This window comes from Gadus morhua, chromosome 20 (genome assembly GCF_902167405.1).
Source record: "Gadus morhua chromosome 20, gadMor3.0, whole genome shotgun sequence".
In the NCBI taxonomy this organism is placed as follows: domain Eukaryota; kingdom Metazoa; phylum Chordata; class Actinopteri; order Gadiformes; family Gadidae; genus Gadus; species Gadus morhua.
Genome location: NC_044067.1, coordinates 2,376,762 through 2,397,174, shown reverse-complemented (window position 1 = coordinate 2,397,174; position 20,413 = coordinate 2,376,762). Strand labels below are relative to the sequence as shown.

Genomic DNA, 20,413 nt, shown 5'->3' with positions numbered 1-20,413 from the left:
CTTACTCGATGTACTTGAGGGAAACCTTCTGTGACTGCTTGGTGCTGATCGTGAGGATGTACATCTGCAGCGCCGCCAGCCGAAGGGCCGTGTCGTATTTCAACTCCGACCCAAATCTCTCCAACACCACGTCATTGCAGCTCTGGTGGACAAGGACAGAGAGAAAGAGAGGGAGAGGGAGGGAGAGAGGGAGAGTGAGAGAGATAGAGAAAGTGAGTTAGAGAGAGAAAGACGGAGAGGGAGGGACAGAGAGAGAGAGATAGAGCGGGAGGGAGACAGACGGATAGGGAGAGAGGGAAACAGAGAGGGACACAGAGGGAGAGGGAGAGTGAAGGAGAAACAGGGAGAGAGAGGGATACAAAGAGAGAGAGGATAGAGAGTTGGGGAAAGGGGGAGATAGAGGGACTGGGAGGGAGATACAGGGAGAAAGACAGAGCGGGAGAGAGAAAGATAGAGACAAAAAGAGGGAGACCGAGTGAGAGAGAGAGAAGGAGAGAGAAGTAGAATGTGTGAGTGAGTGACCGAATGGCAGGGAAAAGGGATTTGATTTCTGAGCATTTACATTGGAGGATTTTGGGGTACCATTGCATGAACGTCGACGTATCAAGAATGAGGGGCCACAGGCTTTTTAGGGAGAGACAGCAGGATATGACGCCTCCTTCTCCTGGAAGAAAGGGGAGAGAGGAAGATGGGGGTTGGGGTAGACTGGGTTGATATTGAGAGAGGCATTACTAGTTCTTCTTCAGAGGAATCTGGCTTCACTTGAGACCGATGCAGCACAACCAGGTACATTGTCAACAGTAAAAGGAACATGCCACTTACATGCTTTGATGGATAAACAATGCTTGAGTATGTGGTTCGCTAAAATCCACAAACCACAAAAAGAACACTCACACCAATCACCCAATCCCGCAGCAATAGAAACAGAGGCACATACCAGAATTTGGTAGGGTATTGAGCACTATATAATTCATTGACTGTAACAAAATAACCTTGCATGTGGGAAAGTTGTGCTGGGCCTGAAACTAACAAGGTCCATCGCTCCTGAGAAGTCTCACAATGTGTGAGACTTCTCAATTTGTGTCTGAGAGGTGGATGGAACAGTAGTGTGACATGGCGGTTCAACGTGAACATGCAGTGAAAGCAACAGGTGTCTTAGTGTACTCCAGATCAAAAGTTCACTTCCTTATTATTGCAAAACACAGAGGAGGGTTTGTGTTTTAGGAAGTACCCATTTAGTACCTACTTATGTTTGTCTGTTTTAGTTTAGCTGTAGACATTGCAGCGTGTCTGTGATTGGGTATGGTCTTTGGGAATTGCATGCACTGCTAAACAATGTCCGGTGGTACAAAGCATGAACCTTTGGAAGCCTTTAAGTTCGTAATTTGTTGGTTAATTTACAGTTTGTTTTCACTATAAGTGCCTCTTGTGGTGTAATTAAAATGAAAAAATAAGGAACATAACATGATCTGAGGCAATTTTAACTTCACCACTTAAAATAATTACACCAATAACGACAATACATCAAATGTTTTTTCATCAAAGGTTACATAATAACTTAATTGACTAAGAAAGGAAGGATATTGTTGTTTTTTCTTAGTTTAAAGGTTTAATGAGGGTGCTGACAAAAAAGGGAAAGTAATCAATGATAATATGCAAAGTTTTCGTCAATACTACAGAAAAGTCAACAATATCAAATTGTTAAACATTGTTTGCAATGATTTGTCTCAAGAGCTCTCGATATTTTTCATATTGATTGAATGTGTTTTTATTTAAAGAACACCGTAAAATATTTCACAGTCTACATGAAAAGCCCCAAAAATGTCTTTGACAAATAATCTAGCAATGGTGTCCAGAACCTATAGGCCATTTTTTACTTATAATCTTTACAGAGGTTCTTATATAATTATTTAAATGGTATTGAGACTTGACCACACCTTTCTGAAAAGACAACAAGTTCAGCCTCAGGCCAACCTTTGATTACAAATATAGAGGCCCTATATTATGGAACTATCGAAACCACAAAGACAACAGCAATACCAAACAAAGCCCGATCACACTATGACCAAAAATTAGGCTGTTAAATGGGGTTCATTATTATCACACGATATCATTCCATTCAACCTATAAAGAGATCAGGTCCAAAAGCATCTCTCAACAAAGATAACTGCAAAATAGCCTACAACAACGACAAGTAAATTTAAGTAACTTAACGTGAAAGAAATTCAGAAAAAGGAAAACACCCAAGCAACAGCTTCAGTCTCTCTCCCGGCTGCAGGTGAAGTACTGAGAGTAAGTGCTGGGTGTACATCGTCTGGTTGTCCACCCTGACTACATTCCTGAGGTTCTGCTCCAAAACCAGGGCTCAGCGGCCGCAGTCCTGGCCACTCCATAACACTCTCCCCGCACAGCCTCCTCCTCAGATGCAGGAAGTGAGTGTTCTGCAGCACCGCTCCAACATCAGCACCACGATCACGTCCAGGTTCTCATCCAGCAGCCGCTGGTGGGCCAGGTACATGGCCAAGCGGAACACCCCGTCTTGGCGTAACGCCTTCGTCAGCACAAACAGGGTCTTGCGGCTGTAGCGAATTGCTGTGGGTGAGGTTGTCGGATCAAGGGGACACCGAGGGGCCAGTCCCGCTCCTCTAGACATAAGGGCAAACGCCTTCTCCCCCTCCACCTCCAGCTTCACCCTCAGCGTCCTCCAGCACCCACTCCGTGACCCAGGGGTCTTTGGTGTCATAGGTCACGAAGACGTTGTACATATTGTCTGGCAAGGCCGAAGAGGCGATAGCCCTTCCATTTGGCCTTCAGGTAATAACAGGACGTAGGAGGCGTCCCAGTAGAAGATTTGTGCCACCGTTGCCATTAACGTGGTGATAAAGAGGATGGGTAGTTTGTGAGAACTGAGATCAGCAGTGCCAGACTGTTGTTGACACACTGGTCAAACTCAAAGTAAATCATCACCTGAGGGTGGCCGTAGGATACGAAGCAGTAGACATCCGTGGTCAGGCTTGGGATGGTGACATTGTTTGTCTTCAATCCACAGAATAAAATCCAGTGTGTCACATGAGCATTGAAATGGGTTCCGATGTAAAGACAACTTTTGAAGGTAGTTTTTTAGGTTTTGTTAAGAAGTTGGTCTGGTTGATAACAGTCAGCCTGTTGTGGTTCAGCGAGAGGGTTGTAAGGGCTTACGGCGCCCTCTAAAAATCCATTCGAGAGTTGGTGCAATTTGATTATGAGGCCAAATTCAGAGTTCTTAAAGAACGGGAGGCAACGCTTCGTACATAAGTCATAGCATTGTGACTTAGATCGAGGATCTGGAGGTTGTTGAAATGTTCTAGTTTAGTCCAATTAAAATCCGAGAGTTTGTTGTAATTTATGAACAGGGTTGTGAGCTGCTGTGGTAACAAAGTGTAAACCTTATCAGGAATTGCAACAATGTTGTTGGAAGAAATGTCTAGTATTGTCAACTTAGTGAGGCTTTCTAAACAGATTTATATACGAGTCATCTTTCCAAAGGGTTCCAAGCTCATTGTGTCCAAATCGAAGCTCATTTAATGAATCACTCTGTACATTTGGTAGTTAAAGTATGAATACAATTATTGCTCATATTTAATATCTCAAGAAAAGGCAGGATTTTTAACAAAATCTAAATTATGTGTGATCCCATAGGCTTTAAAGTAGTGGTCGTTGAAAACTGATGTCCAATACCTTTAGCTTCTGTAATTCTTGGAATGCAGCAGGATAGGGCCAAGTCAATCTTATTAAATGACAGATTCCAAATATGTGAGGTTTGGCAACGACTCAAATTCTGTCCCATTTAATGCAGATGAAAACCCATTTCTTGACAGGTTAAGGCATGAGATATTATCATAGCCTTCAAATTGCTCACGACTAATGAAGAAAAGATTATTTGAGCTAAAACTCAGCACACGACCTGCCTTGATACACTCTGGATTAGCCAAAGTGCGACCAGAATTCAACGAGTGGGCCATCAGGTGCGGTGAAGAAATCAGGTCGGCTTTTACATTACCTCCCTGGCCAGGCGGGCTAGGCGTACTTACTGAAACGGGAGACAGTCTGTTTTCTGATAGGTATATGCTTTGCAACTGTGGGAGATCTTTGAATATGGTGGAATTAGAGTGAACAATAAAGTTAGTCCCTAGATTTAGCACAGTTTGATTTTTGAGTGAAAAAAAGAGGTTTCAAAGTATCAAATTCAATTTCTCTGAAAACCAAACCAACCAAGTGCAATACTCGAAGCGACCTAAGCTTTGAAAAACCGTTTGACAGCTGAACGGTCTTTGGGTATGCATTATGGCCAAAATTGAAGGACAGATCCAAGTGCTGTAAATATAAAAGACTACTAAAACTCTTAAGTTCGCCCTGAATGGCATTTTGTAAAAGATTGAAGGATAGCATGAGTTTTGTCAGATGTCGGAGATTTTCAAACCAAAAATCGTTAAGTACTGTTAGGGAGTTGCCTGCTAAGTGTAACGTCTTTAGTTGGGTAAGGTTAGCGAATGCATTAGGATGGATTCCAAGAGAAATATTGGGGCAAGGTACACAGAGAAATGGAGCATTTCCACATCTTGGGCAGTTTCCATGTACTGTCAGTGCTTTTAAGTGATGGAGCTCTTTAAAGTCCTCTTCAAAAATGTATTGTATTCGGTTGTCACTAAGTGCCAGGTTGGTTAGCGTTGTTGGTAGTCCCCTTGGAACTCGTGTTAGATTGTTTGAGGAAAGGTTGAGAACCTCAAGCTTTGTCAAAACTGCCAAACTGTCATCTGAAATACTCACTTGCTTGAAGCACTTATTGCTAAAATAGCAGTTTCTTTGCAAGAATAGATGTGTCACATTTTTACACCAGAAAAGCTGTTTTTGTTGAAAACCAGGAAGCTGTTATTGTTTAGCCAAATCGTTTTCAAACTGGGAGGAAGATTTCCGGGGATATAAGTCAGACGATTGTTGCTTAAATCCAGTGATAGCAGCTTTGTCAAATTATTGAAAGCATCCTCATTGATGTCGACGTCCTTCAGCCCGTTCCTTTTTGCCTGGGAAAGATTAAGTTCAGCGAGATCTTCCTGATGAGAAAACACATTCCCTGGTATTTGCTGAAGATCGTTTTTTTTTTTAAATTACCACAGTGGCATTGCTGGTTATCCCTTCAGGTACTTTTCGAAGTTTTTTTTCCCACAGTTCGAACACAAGTCTTGGCCTTCCAAAGTGTCCATCTTTGACGTCACATGGAAACTGCCGTGACATCCAATTCGTACTGGGTTGGAACATGGCAGTACGTCTCCCTTGATGTAAAAACAGAAAGAGTAGTCGGCCTATAAGGTAAGACCAGTAGATGGTGGTTTTCTGTGGATAACATGAAGGAGAAGAATTATTCATGTAAAATAAATGTATCTTATCGCAAAATATTCTACGGTTTACACACACACACACACACACACACACACACACACACACACACACACACACATACACACACACACACACACACACACACACACACACACACACACACACACACACACACACACACACACACACACACACACACACACACACCGATATATATACACACACACACGCAATATGGTGTATTCGGACCATACCAATATTTGAAGAGAATTAAATAAGCCTTTTTTTTGTCTATACAAAGCCCAATATTAATACAATTATTACTATAACATCAAAAATAAATATTCCGAAAGTTCTGAAGTGTAACTTTAATTCATGTTTAATTATTATTGTATTTAGAAAGTAAAAATGTAAAGTTGAATAAGACATGGAATATATTTATCACAAATATGAAAATATAGAAATATTGATCACAAAAATATAGTTTTAGCCATTGCATAAAAATCATTTCTTTATGAATGTTTCAATAACTCACCATTGTGAATGTGGTGGACCCTTAAGATATAATTGGTAAAAAGTTGTTCAATGTCACTTGAATAGCACTGGATAATAGTTGTATTCTCTTGTGGGTGAAGTGAACACACTAAAGCAGACTGCAGCAGCCTCATCGAAATAGAACCATCAACAAATTGCGGAAGAAAGCTTCTTTTACTTACCTTTTTAGGGTACATAGATTAGTCATGACCTAAAACTAGGCTGTTAAAAGTGTTTCATTATTAACACACATCATAGCATTCAACCCACAAAGAACATCATTTCAAAGCATCACTTGACAAAGATAACTGCAAAAATAGCCAGCAGCATGCAATTCATTTGCAGGAATGTCGCTTATTTATTTTGTTTATGTCAGTTGGATTTTGTTACAAGTTGAATGCAAATGAGCACTGTTAGTATTCCAAAAGGCAGGGCCGGTCCTGACCAATTTGGCACCCTAGGCAAGATTTTTGCTGGCGCCCCTACCCCTTTGGATCGCACAGTAAATTCGACTACCAATGATCATACACTCAGAAAAGCTGCAAAGCTTTGTCTTTGAGACTCTTTTTATTTTAGATTTTAAATTAAACACACAAAAAACGTATTACAAACCAAGTGACCATCAATGAATCATAAATACAATATAAATAAGGTATGCACAAAATACTACAGAAGTTACAACTTTCAATAATCAAACACTTTGCAGCAAAAGAAAGTCTTGCAAAACCAGTGACAATGAATCACTCATACAATAAGGTATGCACAAAATGCAAAAACTGCAAAGAAATGCATGATGTTTACTAAAGGCATTCATAAGCAAAATAATAGATATCAGTTCAGATTCAAATTATTGTAAACACAATTAAATGTAGTATGGTTTATCTAGTTTGGTTCTAACCAGAGATTAAACAAGCACTCAAGTTAAGAGTAAAATGCAATCATATGTTATCATGTGAAAGATATGGGAAATGTATGCAAACCACAAACTCTGATCCAAAATCAGCTTGAAAATAAACACTGCTCCAACAATGGTTACTACAATGCATTGGAGTAAAAAGGATAATATTTACTAAATTATAAAACCACATTTAAAACCAAATATTGCTTCGATAAGTGAATAAATTAAATCAATAGCCAATGTATTAAGCGGAGTTATGCATAGGGAACAGTTAGCTGCAGAGAAATAAAGATAGAAAGGTGAACAAGAGCCCGACAAAGTGACCAGTTGGCTATATAGCCAGCCAGGCCTACATTAAAGATAAACCAATTAAAGTTACTGTGCCTCTCTCTTTTCCCGTTTTTCCTCCCCTTCTCTCTCTTCCTCCCCTGGGCGCCAGAGTGTTTAAGAGTGGGTAATTAAGGTAACTCGCCCCTCCCAACCTCCCGATTCAGGTAGAGTCTGTGGGGGGGGGGGGGTTATGTTATGTTATCTAATATTTATTTTGACATAACTATTGGTATTAAGAAACATAAACATTGAAGTTAAAGTTAGATGAATACAGTATCCAAAAAATAAAAAATCCCATATTTTTGGCGCCCCCTGCTGATGGATGCGTCCGTAGCATTTGCCTATACTGCCTATGCCCAGGGACGGCCCTGCCAAAAGACACAAGCTCTTACTTGACTGTTTTCAGTCTGTGTTTTTAGTTTTTTGGCACATAATGATGGCATTTGGGCTTAAAAAGCCAAACATATATTTTTTTGTCTAGACCAATTGATGTGAAAATGTACAATTTCCTAATACTAGACGCACTTCTGATCAGATATTAAAGAGATTTAATACAAACAAATACATTTGTCCTTATTTTCTCAGCCAATGAGAATCGAGGATCGATAAGCAGAATCGGAATCGTAATCGTGAAATTCTTATCAATTCCCATCCCTACTTCTCATCCATGAGCCGCTGGTGCGCCTTGTAGAACGCCGTCTTGAAGTTCCCGCTCTTCACGTCGCGGTTGATGAGGACGAACACCGTCCTCTTGCTCTGATGGATGCTCTGGCACAGGTTGTCCACCACCGGACACCCAGGGATCCAGTCCCGCTCCTCCAGGCACAGCCGGAGGGGCCGGTCCCCCCGCTCCTCCAGCTGAACGCACAGCTCGTTCATCACCCATTCGCTCACCGCCTGGTCCTTCTTCTCGTACACCACAAAGGCGTCGTACGGGCAGCTCTGTGACGAGGGCTGGCGGCCGTAGCCTCTGAGTTTGGCCACGCAGAAGTGGTAGATGTACCAGACGTCCCAGAGGAAGAGGTGGCTGGAGACGGCTAGGGTGACGAAGACGAGCAGCGTTGACGTCAGCAGGATGTAGAGCACAAGGGACAGGTAGTGGTACTGGCAGGCCAGCATGTCCACCGTGAGGACCAAGCGACCTCGCTGGGCCACCGGGGTGTCGCAGGTCACGTCTGTGGCCAGAAGGGGGATGGTGACTGTGGTGCTGTGAGCCACTTAATGAACCAAGTGGTGTTGCAGGTGCAGGTGAATATGTTGTTGTGTAGGAGGAGCATGTCCATATTATTCACAATGTTATCAAGGAGACTGGAGTGTTCCATGTATTTTAGTTTGTTGAAGCTGAGATCCAGATACTTTAAGCTGAACGCAAACTTCAGGAAATCAGGGGAGAGATTTTCTATCTGGTTTCCAGTTAAAATCAGTTTTTGGAGAGATTTGGTGCAGTTTGAAAGGACCATGGGAACTCTTGTGAGACGGTTCCCACTTAGATCTAAAATCCTCAACAAAGGTAACTTGTCTATATCTCCCCAGAAAAATTTGGTGAGCATATTTTTTCTAATGTATAGTTTGGGTTGTCCTTCTGGCATGTTATGGAGCACCTCACGGGGAATGAAGTTAGGGTTGTCCTCAGAGATGTCAAGTATGCGTGTGTGTTGTTGACACACTGGTCAAACTCAAAGTAAATCATCACCTGAATGTGGCAACAATGTGTCTTAGTGTACAGCGATCAAAAGTTCACTTCCTTATTATTGCAAAACAGAGAGGGGTGTTTGTGTTTTAGTAAGAACCCATTTAGTATCTACTTACGTTTTTATGTTTTAGTTTAGCTGTAGACTTTGCAGAGGGTGTGTGACTGGGTATTTTTTTTTTGAAAATGTATGTACTGCTAAACAATGTTCGCTGGTACAAAGTATGGACCTTTGGAAGCCTTCAATTGAGTCATTTGTAGTTTAATTGACAACAGTTTCCTTTCACTATTAGAGCCTCTTGTAGTGTAATTAAAATGAGAAAAAAGAAACATAACGGGCTAAGAGGAAATTTTTACTTCAGCACTTAAAGGGACACTGTGTAATATTTTGAGTAATTTATTACCTCAAATCAACATCTTCATTCATAAATAAGTCCTCATTGGTGTAAAATTATCTCTGCCAAAAATCTCACTTATCCTCCTGAGCGAAGAATAATTAATATTAATATCAATATGGTTACATAGGACGGGTAAGCTTCATGGAGGCTTCCATTTTCTTCCGGTCTATGAGCTGCCGAGAGGGACAAAAAGCACTACGTCGTATAGGAATTGCAAACGTGTTTTCACTCTGAGCCAGCGTGACGGTGGAACAGAGCTTAGTTTAGCGAGACGAGTTTTACCGGCAAATTTGAACATGCACCGCATTTTTTTGAAAGACCATTTGAAAGATCATAGCCACGCCACAGGAGAAGGAATCATCGTCGCCAAAAAAACGAAAAAGAGCGTTAAAAATGCAACGTGACCAGCGAATACAGAAAAGGAGGGTAAACATCGGAGTTGCTTTTCCAAGGTGGAAAGAGCTGATGAAGGAGAAAGGTTTTTGAAAGGGATGGCGATGTTGCCTGCTTTCTTCTCGACAGGTAAGTCGATGTCACTGTCTAAAGTACAAGCTTTTGTCATTGCTTGGTTGTGTAATTCATTACATAGGCGGCACAACAGTGGAACACTTATACAGTGTTTGGGAGTAACAGAATACATGTAGGGCCTACCGGCGTTACGTATTAATTGTTTGTATGTTCAGATTTTAATTGGACCCCAGGAAGACTAGTCTGCCGCTTCTGAGACAACTAATGGGGATCCATAATAGGGAAAAAGGGGCAAAAGGAATAAACAAATAAACGGCATTTCATTTGTGTTTGTGTTTTGTTTGTTGGTTTTTAAACCCGAAAACAGAAAAACAAAAATAGATACATTTGTAGGCTACACCAGAAGGCAGAACGCAGCGAGCGAAGATCTTCTCTTGACTCTCGTTCTCCTCTTCCTCGTCGTCCTCCTCGCCTAGCTCCCACCGATCCACTGCCTCTCTGTCCTCTCTGTCCTCTCCCTCTCCCTCTTCCTCTCCCTACCGGCGTTGAATCGCCTGATGATGATCTCTGACATGGACGGATATCGAAAAGTAAACGGATAAAGAATGTTTCATTACTAATAAGGACATAGTTCATGCGTTGTAGTAGAGTAATATAAACTCTAGCCTACTAAAAAAAAGTTATAGGCCTGCTATTGCTGATTTAGATTGAATTTTTCTATTTCTCCTCTGATTGCCTCGACAATGCAACATTAAAAGTTACTTCCGACGGGCCGTTTGTCCGACTTTTCAAAAAGGAGGCGCATTAGGCCGACGGTTCAATATGCCGAATAGGCCTACATATAAAGAGTATTATACCTCTCTCTCTCTCTTTTGTCATTTTTGCTCTCAGAGAGAGAAAGAGATACAGAACTCTTTATATGTAGGCCGTTTCGGCATATTAAACCGTCGGCCTAATGCGCCTCTTGTTTGACTTATCGGACAAACGGCCCTTCGGAACAATGGGTTAGGTTTTCGGAACATTGTTTAAATAATGACTATCGTGAATGATGACTGAAATAATTCAGTATCTTACACTAATGATTCAATGCCGTTTGAAGTTTGTTAAAAATAACGAACCTCATCATCATCACTCGAATGACTCGATGAGGTAGTAGGTGTCATGTCACAGCTTCTTGGCACATACTGCCCACCGTAGTTTTTGGACAAGCGAGCACTATTAGTTTGAATGCAATATACAATTGTACCACTAGATGGGAGTAATTTTTACACAGTGTCCCTTTAAATAATTACAGCAATAATGACAATACATCAAATGGTTTTTCATCAAAGGTAACATAATAACTTAATTGACAAAGAAAGAAAGATTCTATTGTATTATGCTTTTTGATTTAATAAACACATCAAATATTTCACTTTCTGCATGTAAAGCCACCAAAGGTCATTGATAAAATAGTTCCATTTAGCATTGGTGTCGGGAACTATTGGCTATTTTTTACTTATATTCTTTAAAGAAGTCTTTATATAATTATTTAAATTGTATTTCCAAAATGACAACGGTTCAGCCTCAGGCCAACCTTCATTTAGAAATTTAGAGGCCCTTTATTATGGAACTTTTGAAACCACAAGACAACAGCAATGCAAAACAAAGCCTGATAACACTTTGACCTAAAACTAGGCGGTTAAAAGTGGTTCATTATTAACACACATTATCATAGAATTAAACCCATAAAGAAGATCAGTTCAAAAGCATCACTCAACAAAGATAACTGTAAATTTAAGTAAATTTAAGTAACTTAACATAAAAGTAATTCAGAAAAAGAGAAAAATGTCCAAGCTACAGCTTCAGTCTCTCCTCTCCCGCTGCAGGTGAAGTACTGAGAGTAAGTGCTGGTGTACATTGTCTGGTTGTCCACCCTGACTACATTCCTGAGGTTCTGCCAAAACCAGGGCTCAGCAGCCGCAGTCCGGGGCCACTCCACAACACTCTCCCCGCACAGCCTCCTCCTCAGACGCAGGAAGTGAGAGTGCTGCAGCACCGGCTCCAACATCAGCACCACGATCACGTCCAGGTTCTCATCCAGCAGCCGCTGGTGGGCCAGGTACATGGCCAAGCGGAACACCCCCGTCTTGGCGTACGCCTTGGTCAGCACAAACAGGGTCTTGCGGCTGTAGCGAATGCTCTGGGTGAGGTTGTCGATCAACGGGACGCCGAGGGGCCAGTCCCGCTCCTCCAGACATAAGGGCAACGCCTTGTCCCCCTCCACCTCCAGCTTCACCCTCAGCGTCTGCAGCACCCACTCTGAGACCCAGGGGTCTTTGGTGTCATAGGTCACGAAGACGTCGTATACGTCTTGCGAGGCCGAAGAACGATAGCCCTTCCATTTGGCCTTCACGTAATGCAGGACGTAGGAGGCGTCCCAGTAGAAGATGTGCGCCACCGTTGCCATCGACGTGGTGACAACGATGAAGGTGGTTGAGAGAACTGAGATCAGCAGTGCCAGAATATTGTTGACACACTGGTCAAACTCAAAGTAAATCATAACCTGACGATGGCCGTATGATACGTAGCAGTAGACATCCGTGGTCAGGCTTGGGATTGTGACATCGTTGTCTTCGATCCACAGAATAAAATCCAGTGTGTCACATGAGCATTGAAAGGGATTTCCATTTAAAGACAACGTTTGAAGGTAGTTTTTAGGTTTTGTTAAGAAGTTAGTCTGGTTGATAACAGTCAGCCTGTTGTGGTTCAGCGAGAGGGTTGTAAGGCTTATGGCGCCCTCCAAAAATCCATTTGACAGTTGTGCAATTTGATTATGATCCAAATTAAGAGTTCTTAAAGTACTGGAGGTAACGCTTTTCACATAAGTAATATAATTGTGTCTTAGATCAAGGGTCTGGAGGTTGTTGAAATGTTCTAGTTTAGTCCAATTAAAATCCGAGAGTTTGTTGTGATTTATAAACAGGGTTGTAAGCTGCAGTGGTAACAATACGTAAACCTTATCAGGAATTTCAGCAATGTTGTTTGATGAAATGTCTAGTATTTTCACATTAGTGAGATTAGTAAACAGATTGAAATACGATGCATCTTTCCAAAGAGTCCCAAGTTCATTGTGTCCAAATCGAAGCTCATTTAATGACTCACTCTGTAACATTTTGGTAAATAAAGTATGAATACAATTATTGCTCATATTTAATACCTCAAGAACTGGCAGATTTTTAACAAAATCTAAATCGCGAGTGATCCCATAGGCTTTAAAGTAGTGGTCGTTGAAACTGATGTCCAATACCTTTAGCTTCTGTAATTCTTGGAATGCAGCAGGATAGGCCAAGTCAATCTTGTTAAATGAAAGATCCAAATATGTCAGATATGGCAACGACTCAAATTCAGTCCCATTTAATGCAGATGCAAACCCATTTCTGGAAAGGTTAAGGCATGAGATATTATCATAGCCTTGAAATTGCTCCGGAGTAATGAAGAAAAGATTATTTGAGCTTAAACTCAGCACACGACCTGCCTTGATGCACTCTGGTTTAGCCATGTTGCTACCAAAATTCAACGAGTGGGCAATCAGGTGTGGGGACAAAATCAGGTTGGCTTTAACATTATCTCCCTGGTCAGGTGGGTTAGGCGTACTTACTGAAACGGGATACAGTCTGTTCTCTGATAGGATTATGTTATGCAACTGTGGGAGTTCTTTGAATATAGTGGAATTAGAGTGAACAATAAAGTTAGTCCCTAGATTTAACACTTTAAGGTGTTTGAGCGCAAAAAGAGGTTGCAAAGTGTCAAATTCTATTTCTCTAAAAATTAAACCAGTCAAGTGCAATACTCGAAGCGACCTAAGCTTTGAGAAAGCTTTTGACAGCTGAACGGTCCTTGGGTATGTTTTGAGTCTAAAATTGAACGACAGATCTAAATGTTTTAATTTTGAAAGACTACTAAAACACTTAAGTTCCCCTGAATGGCATTTTCTAAAAGATTGAATGATAGATAGAGTTTATTCAGATTTTTGAGATTTTCAAACCAAAAATCATTAAGTTCTGTCAGGGAGTTGCCTGCTAAGTGTAATTTCTTTAGTTTGTTAAGGTTAGTAAACGCCTTAGGATGGATTTCAAGAGATATATTGGTGCAAGCTATACAGTGATATGCAGCATTTTCACATCTTTGGCAGTTTCCATATATGCTCAGATCGTTTAAGTGATGGAGCTCTTTAAAGTCCTCTTCAAAAATGTATTCTATTCGGTTGTTACTAAGTTTCAGGTTGGTAAGCGTTGTTGGTAGTCCCTTTGGAACGCGTCTTAAAATGTTGGAGGAAAGGTCCAGAACCTGAAGCTTCGTCAAAACTGGAAAACTGTAGTCTGAAATATTTACTGGATTGGAGCATTTATTGCTAGAACAGCTGTTTCTTTGCAAGAATAGATGCTTCACATTTCTTATCCCAGAAAAACTCATGTTATTGATCACCAGGATGTTGTTGTTGTTTAGCCAAATCGTTGTCAGACTGTGAGGAAGAATACTGGGGACATAAGTCAGACGATTGTAGCCTAAATCCAGTATTTTCAAGTTTGTTAGATTCATGAAAGCATCCTTATCGATGTCGACGTCCTTCAGCCCGTTATGTTTTGCCTGGACAAGATAAAGTTCAGTGAGATTTTCCAGATGAGAAAACGCATTCCCTGGTATTTTCTGAAGATTGTTTTTTGATAAATGAACTACAGTGGCATTGCTGGTTATCCCTTCAGGTACTTTTCGAAGGTTTTTTTCCTGACAGTCAAACACTAGTCCAGTGACATCACATGGAAACTGCCGGGACATCCAATTTGTACTGGGTTGGAACATGGCTGTATGACTCCCTTGATGTAAAAACAGAAGTAGTCGACCTACAAGGTAAGACCAGTAGATGGGGGTATTCTGTAGATAACATGAAGCAGAAGAATTATTCACTTAAAGAAATGTATCATCATTTTCAGCAAAATATTATACGGGTTATACACATGCACACACGCAATATGGTGTATTTTGACAATACAAATATTGGAAGAGAATTTATCATGCATTTTTATTGTCTATACAATGCATAACATTAATATATTACTATAATATGATCAAAAATACCAATAAAAATGAATGACAAAAATTCCCAAAGCTATGAAGTTTAACTTGAAATCATGGTTATATGTTATTGTATTTTGAAAATAAAAATTAAAAGTTTAATAAGACATGGAATATATTTTTCACAAATATGAAAATATAGAAATTTAATCACAAAAATATAGTTTTAGCGATTGCATTTAAGTCTTTCTTCAATGACTGTTTCAAAAACTCACCATTGTGAATGGGGTGGACCCGCAATATATAATTTGTAAAAAGCCGTTGAACGTAAATTCAATAGCACTGGATAGTAGCTGTATTCTCTTGTGGGTGAAGTGAACACACTGAATCAGACTGCAGCAGCTTCCTCGAAATAGAACCATTCACAAATTGCGGAAGGAATTGCTTCTTTTACTTCCCCTTTTTGGGTACATAGATTGGCCATATTTTAATACCAATGGACTATAGAATCCTCGCAGATTTCTCATAACAATGCTGATTTGATATACTCTATTTTTGTTTAATTTTACGTTTTATCCGTAATTCTGTTACAGCTTCTCCCTGAACATGACACTGTACTGCTTGTTTCTCTCCGTAACGAGCACGCTTCTGAGGTGTCGCAGGTCACGTCTGTGGAACCACTTAATGAACCAAGTGGTGTTGCAGGTGCAGGTGAATATGTTGTTGTGTAGGAGGAGCATGCCCGTATTATTCACAATGTTATCAGGGAGACTGGAGTGTTCCATGTATTTTAGTTTGTTGAAGCTGAGATCCAGATACTTTAAGCTGAACGAGTCCTTCAGGAAATCAGGGGGGAGATTTTCGACCTGGTTTCCTGCTAAAATCTGTTTTTGGAGAGATTTGGTGCAGTTTGAAAGCACCATGGGAACTCTTGTGAGACGGTTCCCACTTAGATCTAAAATCCTCAACAAAGTCAACTTCTCTATATCTTCCCAGAAAAATTTGGTGAACACATTTTTTCTAATGTATAGGTCGGATAGTCCTTCTGGCAGGTTATGGAGCACCTCACGGGGAATGAAGTTAAGGTTGTTCTCAGAGATGTCGAGAACGCGTAGATTCACAAGGTGTTTGAAATATCCGGCGTACCTTGTATCGCCATCTCTCCAAAGCATATCTAAACGGTTGTCTATGAACTCCAGTCTCTCCAGGGACAAACTGCTCATCTCTGTAAAATGATAGCCCTTCCACTTGGCCTTCACGTAATGCAGGACGTAGAAGGAGTCCCAGTAGAAGATGTTGGCCATCTTTGCCACTGACGTGGTGACAACGATGAAGGTTGTTGTGAGATTTGAGATCACCAGTGCCAGAGTGTTGTTGATTCACTGGTCAAAGTAAATCATCACCTGAATGTGGCAACAGGTGTCTAAGTGTAAAACTTCACATCCTTATTATTGCAAAACAGAGAGGGGAGTTTGTGTTTTTGCAAGAACCCATTTAGTACCTACTTACGTTTTTGTGTTTTAGTTTAGCTGTAGACTTCGCAGTGTGTGTGTGATTGGGTATGGTTTTTTGGAAATGTATGTACTGCTAAACAATGTTCGTGGTACAAAGCATGGACCTTTGGAAGCCTTCAATTGAGTCATTTGTAGTTTAATTTACAACAGTTTCTTTTCACTATTAGAGCCTCTTGTAGTGTAATTAAAATGAAAAAAAGAAACATAACAGGCTAAGAGGACATTTTAACTTCAGCTCTTAAAATAATTACAGCAATAATGACAATACATCAAGTGGTTTTTCATCAAAGGTAACATAATAACTTAATTGACAAAGAAAGTTATTTTGATTTAATAAACACATCAAATATTTCACTTTCTGCATGGAAAGCCACCAGAGGTCATTGATAAAATAGTCCCATTTAGCATTGGTGTCGGGAACTATTGGCTATTTTTTACTTATATTCTTTAAAGAAGTCTTTATATAATTATTTAAATTGTATTGAGAGTTGAACAACCTTTCCAAAATGATAACGGTTCAGCCTCAGGCCTTCATTTAGAAATTTAGAGGCCCTTTATTATTGAACTTTTGAAACCACAAGACAACAGCAATACAAAACAAAGCCTTATAACGCTATGACCTAAAACTAGGTGGTTAAAAGTGGTTCATTGTTAACGCACATTATCATAGCAGTAAACCCATAAAGAAGATCAGTTCAAAAGCATCACTTGACAAAGATAACTGCAAAAATAGCCTACAACAACGACAAGTAAATTTAAGTAACTTAACATAAAAGTATTTCAGAAAAAGAGGGAAACGTCCAAGCTGCAGCTTCAGTCTCTCTCCCGGCTGCAGGTGAAGTACTCAGAGTAAATGCTGGTGTACATCGTCTGGTTGTCCACCCTGACTACATTCCTGAGGTTCTGCCAAAACCAGGGCTCAGCGGCCGCAGTCCTGGGCCACTCCACAACACTCTCCCCGCACAGCCTCCTCCTCAGACACAGGAAGTGGGAGTTCTGCAGCACCGGCTCCAACATCAGCACCACGATCACGTCCAGGTTCTCATCCAGCAGCCGCTGGTGGGCCAGGTACATGGCCAAGCGGAACACCCCCGTCTTGGCATATACGCCTTCGTCAGCACAAACAGGGTCTTGCGGCTGTAGCGAATGCTCTGGGTGAGGTTGTTGATCACCGGGAAGCCGAGGGGCCAGTCCCGCTCCTCCAGACACAAGGACAACGCCTTCTCCCCCTCAACTTCAAGCTTCACCCTCAGCGTCTCCAGCACCCACTCTGAGACCCAGGGGTCTTTTGTGTCATAGGTCACGAAGACGTCGTACACGTTGTCTTGTGAGGCCGCAGAACGATAGCCCTTCCATTCGGCCTTCAGGTAATGCAGGACGTAGAAGGCGTCAAAGTAGAAGATGTGTGCCACCGTTGCCATCGACTTGGTGACAACGATGAAGGTAGTCGTGAGAATGGAGATTAGTAGTGCCAGAGTGTCGTTGACACACTGGTCAAAATCAAAATAAATCATCACCTGAGGATGGCCGTAGGATAAGAAACATTAGACATCCGTGGTCAGGCTTGGGATTGTGACATTGTTGTTTTCAATCCAAATAATAAAATCCAGTGCTTCACATGAGCATTGGAATGGGTTCCCATGTAGGGACAACTTTTTAAGGTTTTGTTTAGGTTTTGTTAAGAAGGTAGTCTGGTTGATAACAGTCAGCCTGTTGTAATTCAGCAAGAGGGTTCTAAGTTGTACGGCGCCCTCTAAAAATCCATTTGACAGTTGTGCAATTTGATTATGAGCCAGATACAGAGTTATTAAAGTATGGGTGGTAACACTTCGTACATAAGTCATAGCATTGTAACTTTCCTAGCATTGTGGAAATCTTCTAGTTTAATGTCATTCATGAATATGTCTGTGAGATTCCGTGGTAACGAATCGTAAACCTTATCAGGAATTGCAGCAATGTTGTTGGAAGAAATGTCTAGTATTTTCAAATAAGTGAGATTTGTAAACAGATTGAAATACGATGCATCTTTTCAAAGAGTCCCAAGCTCATTGTGTCCAAATCTAAGCTCATTTAATGACTCACTCTGTAAAAATATGGTAGTTAAAGTATGAATACAATTATTGCTCATATTTAATATCTCAAGAACAAGCAGATTTTTAACAAAATCTAAATTATGTGTGATCCCATAGGCTTTAAAGTAATGGTCGTTGAAACTGATGTCCAATACCTTTAGCTTCTGTAATTATTGGAATGCATTGCTAAAGGCATAGTCAATCTTATTATATGATAGATCCAGATATGTCAGATTAGGCAACGACACGAATTCTGTCCCATTTAATGGAGATGAAAACCCATTTCTTGAAAGGTTAAGGCATGAGATATTATCATAGCCTTCAAATTGCTCCGGAGTAATGAAGAAAAGATTATTTGAACTAAAACTCAGCACATTACCTGCTTTGATACACTCTGTATGAGCTAAAATTCTAAAAGGCTTCAACCTGCAAAGGGGGGAACCTTTGCTGTGGTGAAGAAATCAGGTTTGCGTTAACATTTCCCCCCCGTCCAGGTGCGTTAGCCGTACTAATTGAAACAGGATACAGTCTGTTCTCTGATAGGAATATTACTTTCAACTGTGGGAGTTCTAGTGGAATTAGAGTGAATAAAGTTAGTCCCTAGATATAGCTCAGTAAGGTTTTTGAGCGAAACAAGAGGTTTCAAAGTATCAAATACTATTTCTCTAAAAACCAAACAAAGCAAGCGCAATACTTGAAGCGACCTAAGCTTTGAAAAACTGTTTGACAGCTTAACGGTCTGTGGGTATGTGTTATGTCCATAATTGAACGAAAGATCTAAATGTTGTAATTTTGAAAGACTACTAAAACACGTAAGTTCCCCCTGAAAGGCACTTTGTAAAAGATTGAATGATAGCAAGAGTTTTGTCAGATCTTGGAGATTTTCAAACCAAAAGTCATTAAGTTCTGTCAGGGAGTTGCCAGCTAAATCCAACGTCCGTAGTTTGGTAAGGTCAATAAACGCCATAGGATGGATTCCAAGAGAAATATTAGGGCAAGGTACACAGGGATATGGAGCATTTCCAGATCTTGGGTAGTTTCAATGTATTGTCCTTTCTTTTAAGTGATGGAGCTCTTTGAAGTCCTCTTCAGAAATGTAATGCATTTGGTTGTCACTAAGTGTCAGGTTGATAAGCGTTGTTGGTAGTCCCTTTGGAACATGTCTTAAAATGTTGGAGGAAAGGTCCAGAACCTTAAGCTTTGTCAAAACTGAAAAACTGTCATCTGAAATATTTACTGGATTGGAGCAATTATTTCTAGAACAGCCGTTTCTTTGCAAGAATAGTTGTGTCACATTTCTTATACCAGAAAAACTCATATTATTGAGCACCAGGATGTTGTTATTGTTTAGGAAAATCATTGTAAGACTGTGAGGAAGACTAATGGGGACATGAGTCAGACAATTGTAGCTTAAATTCAGTATTTTCAAGATTGTTAGATTTTTGAAAGCATCCTTATCAATGTCGACGTCCTTCAGCCCGTACTTTTTTGCATGGGAAAGATTAAGTTCAGTGAGATTATCCAGATGAGAAAACACATTCCTATATTCCTGTATTTTGAGAAGTTCATTTTTTGATACATTTACTACAGTGGCATTGCTGGTTATCCCGTTAGGTACTTTTTGAAGTTTTTTTTCCTGACAGTCAAACACTAGTCCAGTGACGTCACATGGAAATTGCCGGGACATCCGATTTGTACTGTGTTGGAACATGGCAGTATGACTCCCTTGATGTAAAAACAGAAGTAGTCGACCGACAAGGTAAGACTAGTAGTTGGGGGTATTCTGTAGATAACATGAAGCAGAAGAACTAATCAGTTAAAGAAATGTATCAGCATTTTCAGCAAAATATTATGCAGGTTTCACACACGCACGCACGCATGTGCGTGCGCGCACACGCACACACACGTGAAATGGTGTATTTGGACAATACGAATATTTGAAGAGAATTAATGATGCCTTTGTCTTGTTTATCTAAAGCCCAATATTAATACAATTATTACTATAATATAATAAAAAATACAATTAGAAAATAATGACAAATGTTCCCCAAGCTATGAAGTGTAACTTTAATTCAGGG

At 40.5% G+C, this 20,413-nt stretch overlaps 1 protein-coding gene and 4 pseudogenes across 1 annotated transcript; all 5 read right to left on the bottom strand.

The window, feature by feature from the left end:
* Positions 1 to 628: 628 nt before the first annotated feature.
* Positions 629 to 10,268, bottom strand: LOC115533479 (toll-like receptor 7; annotated as a pseudogene).
* A 1,007-nt stretch (positions 10,269 to 11,275) lies between these two features.
* On the bottom strand, positions 11,276 to 15,136 carry LOC115533268 (toll-like receptor 8). The gene is made up of 2 exons (XM_030343687.1): positions 15,025 to 15,136; positions 11,276 to 14,608 (listed from the first exon to the last, which is right to left on the bottom strand). The coding sequence occupies exon 2, from the start codon at positions 13,233 to 13,235 to the stop codon at positions 11,490 to 11,492; it is 1,746 nt and encodes a 581-aa protein (XP_030199547.1). The 5' UTR covers positions 13,236 to 14,608; positions 15,025 to 15,136; the 3' UTR covers positions 11,276 to 11,489.
* A 1,925-nt stretch (positions 15,137 to 17,061) lies between these two features.
* Positions 17,062 to 17,792, bottom strand: LOC115533272 (toll-like receptor 8; annotated as a pseudogene).
* A 291-nt stretch (positions 17,793 to 18,083) lies between these two features.
* Positions 18,084 to 18,793, bottom strand: LOC115533478 (toll-like receptor 8; annotated as a pseudogene).
* LOC115533270 (toll-like receptor 8) lies at positions 18,782 to 20,234 on the bottom strand (annotated as a pseudogene).
* Positions 20,235 to 20,413: the final 179 nt, after the last annotated feature.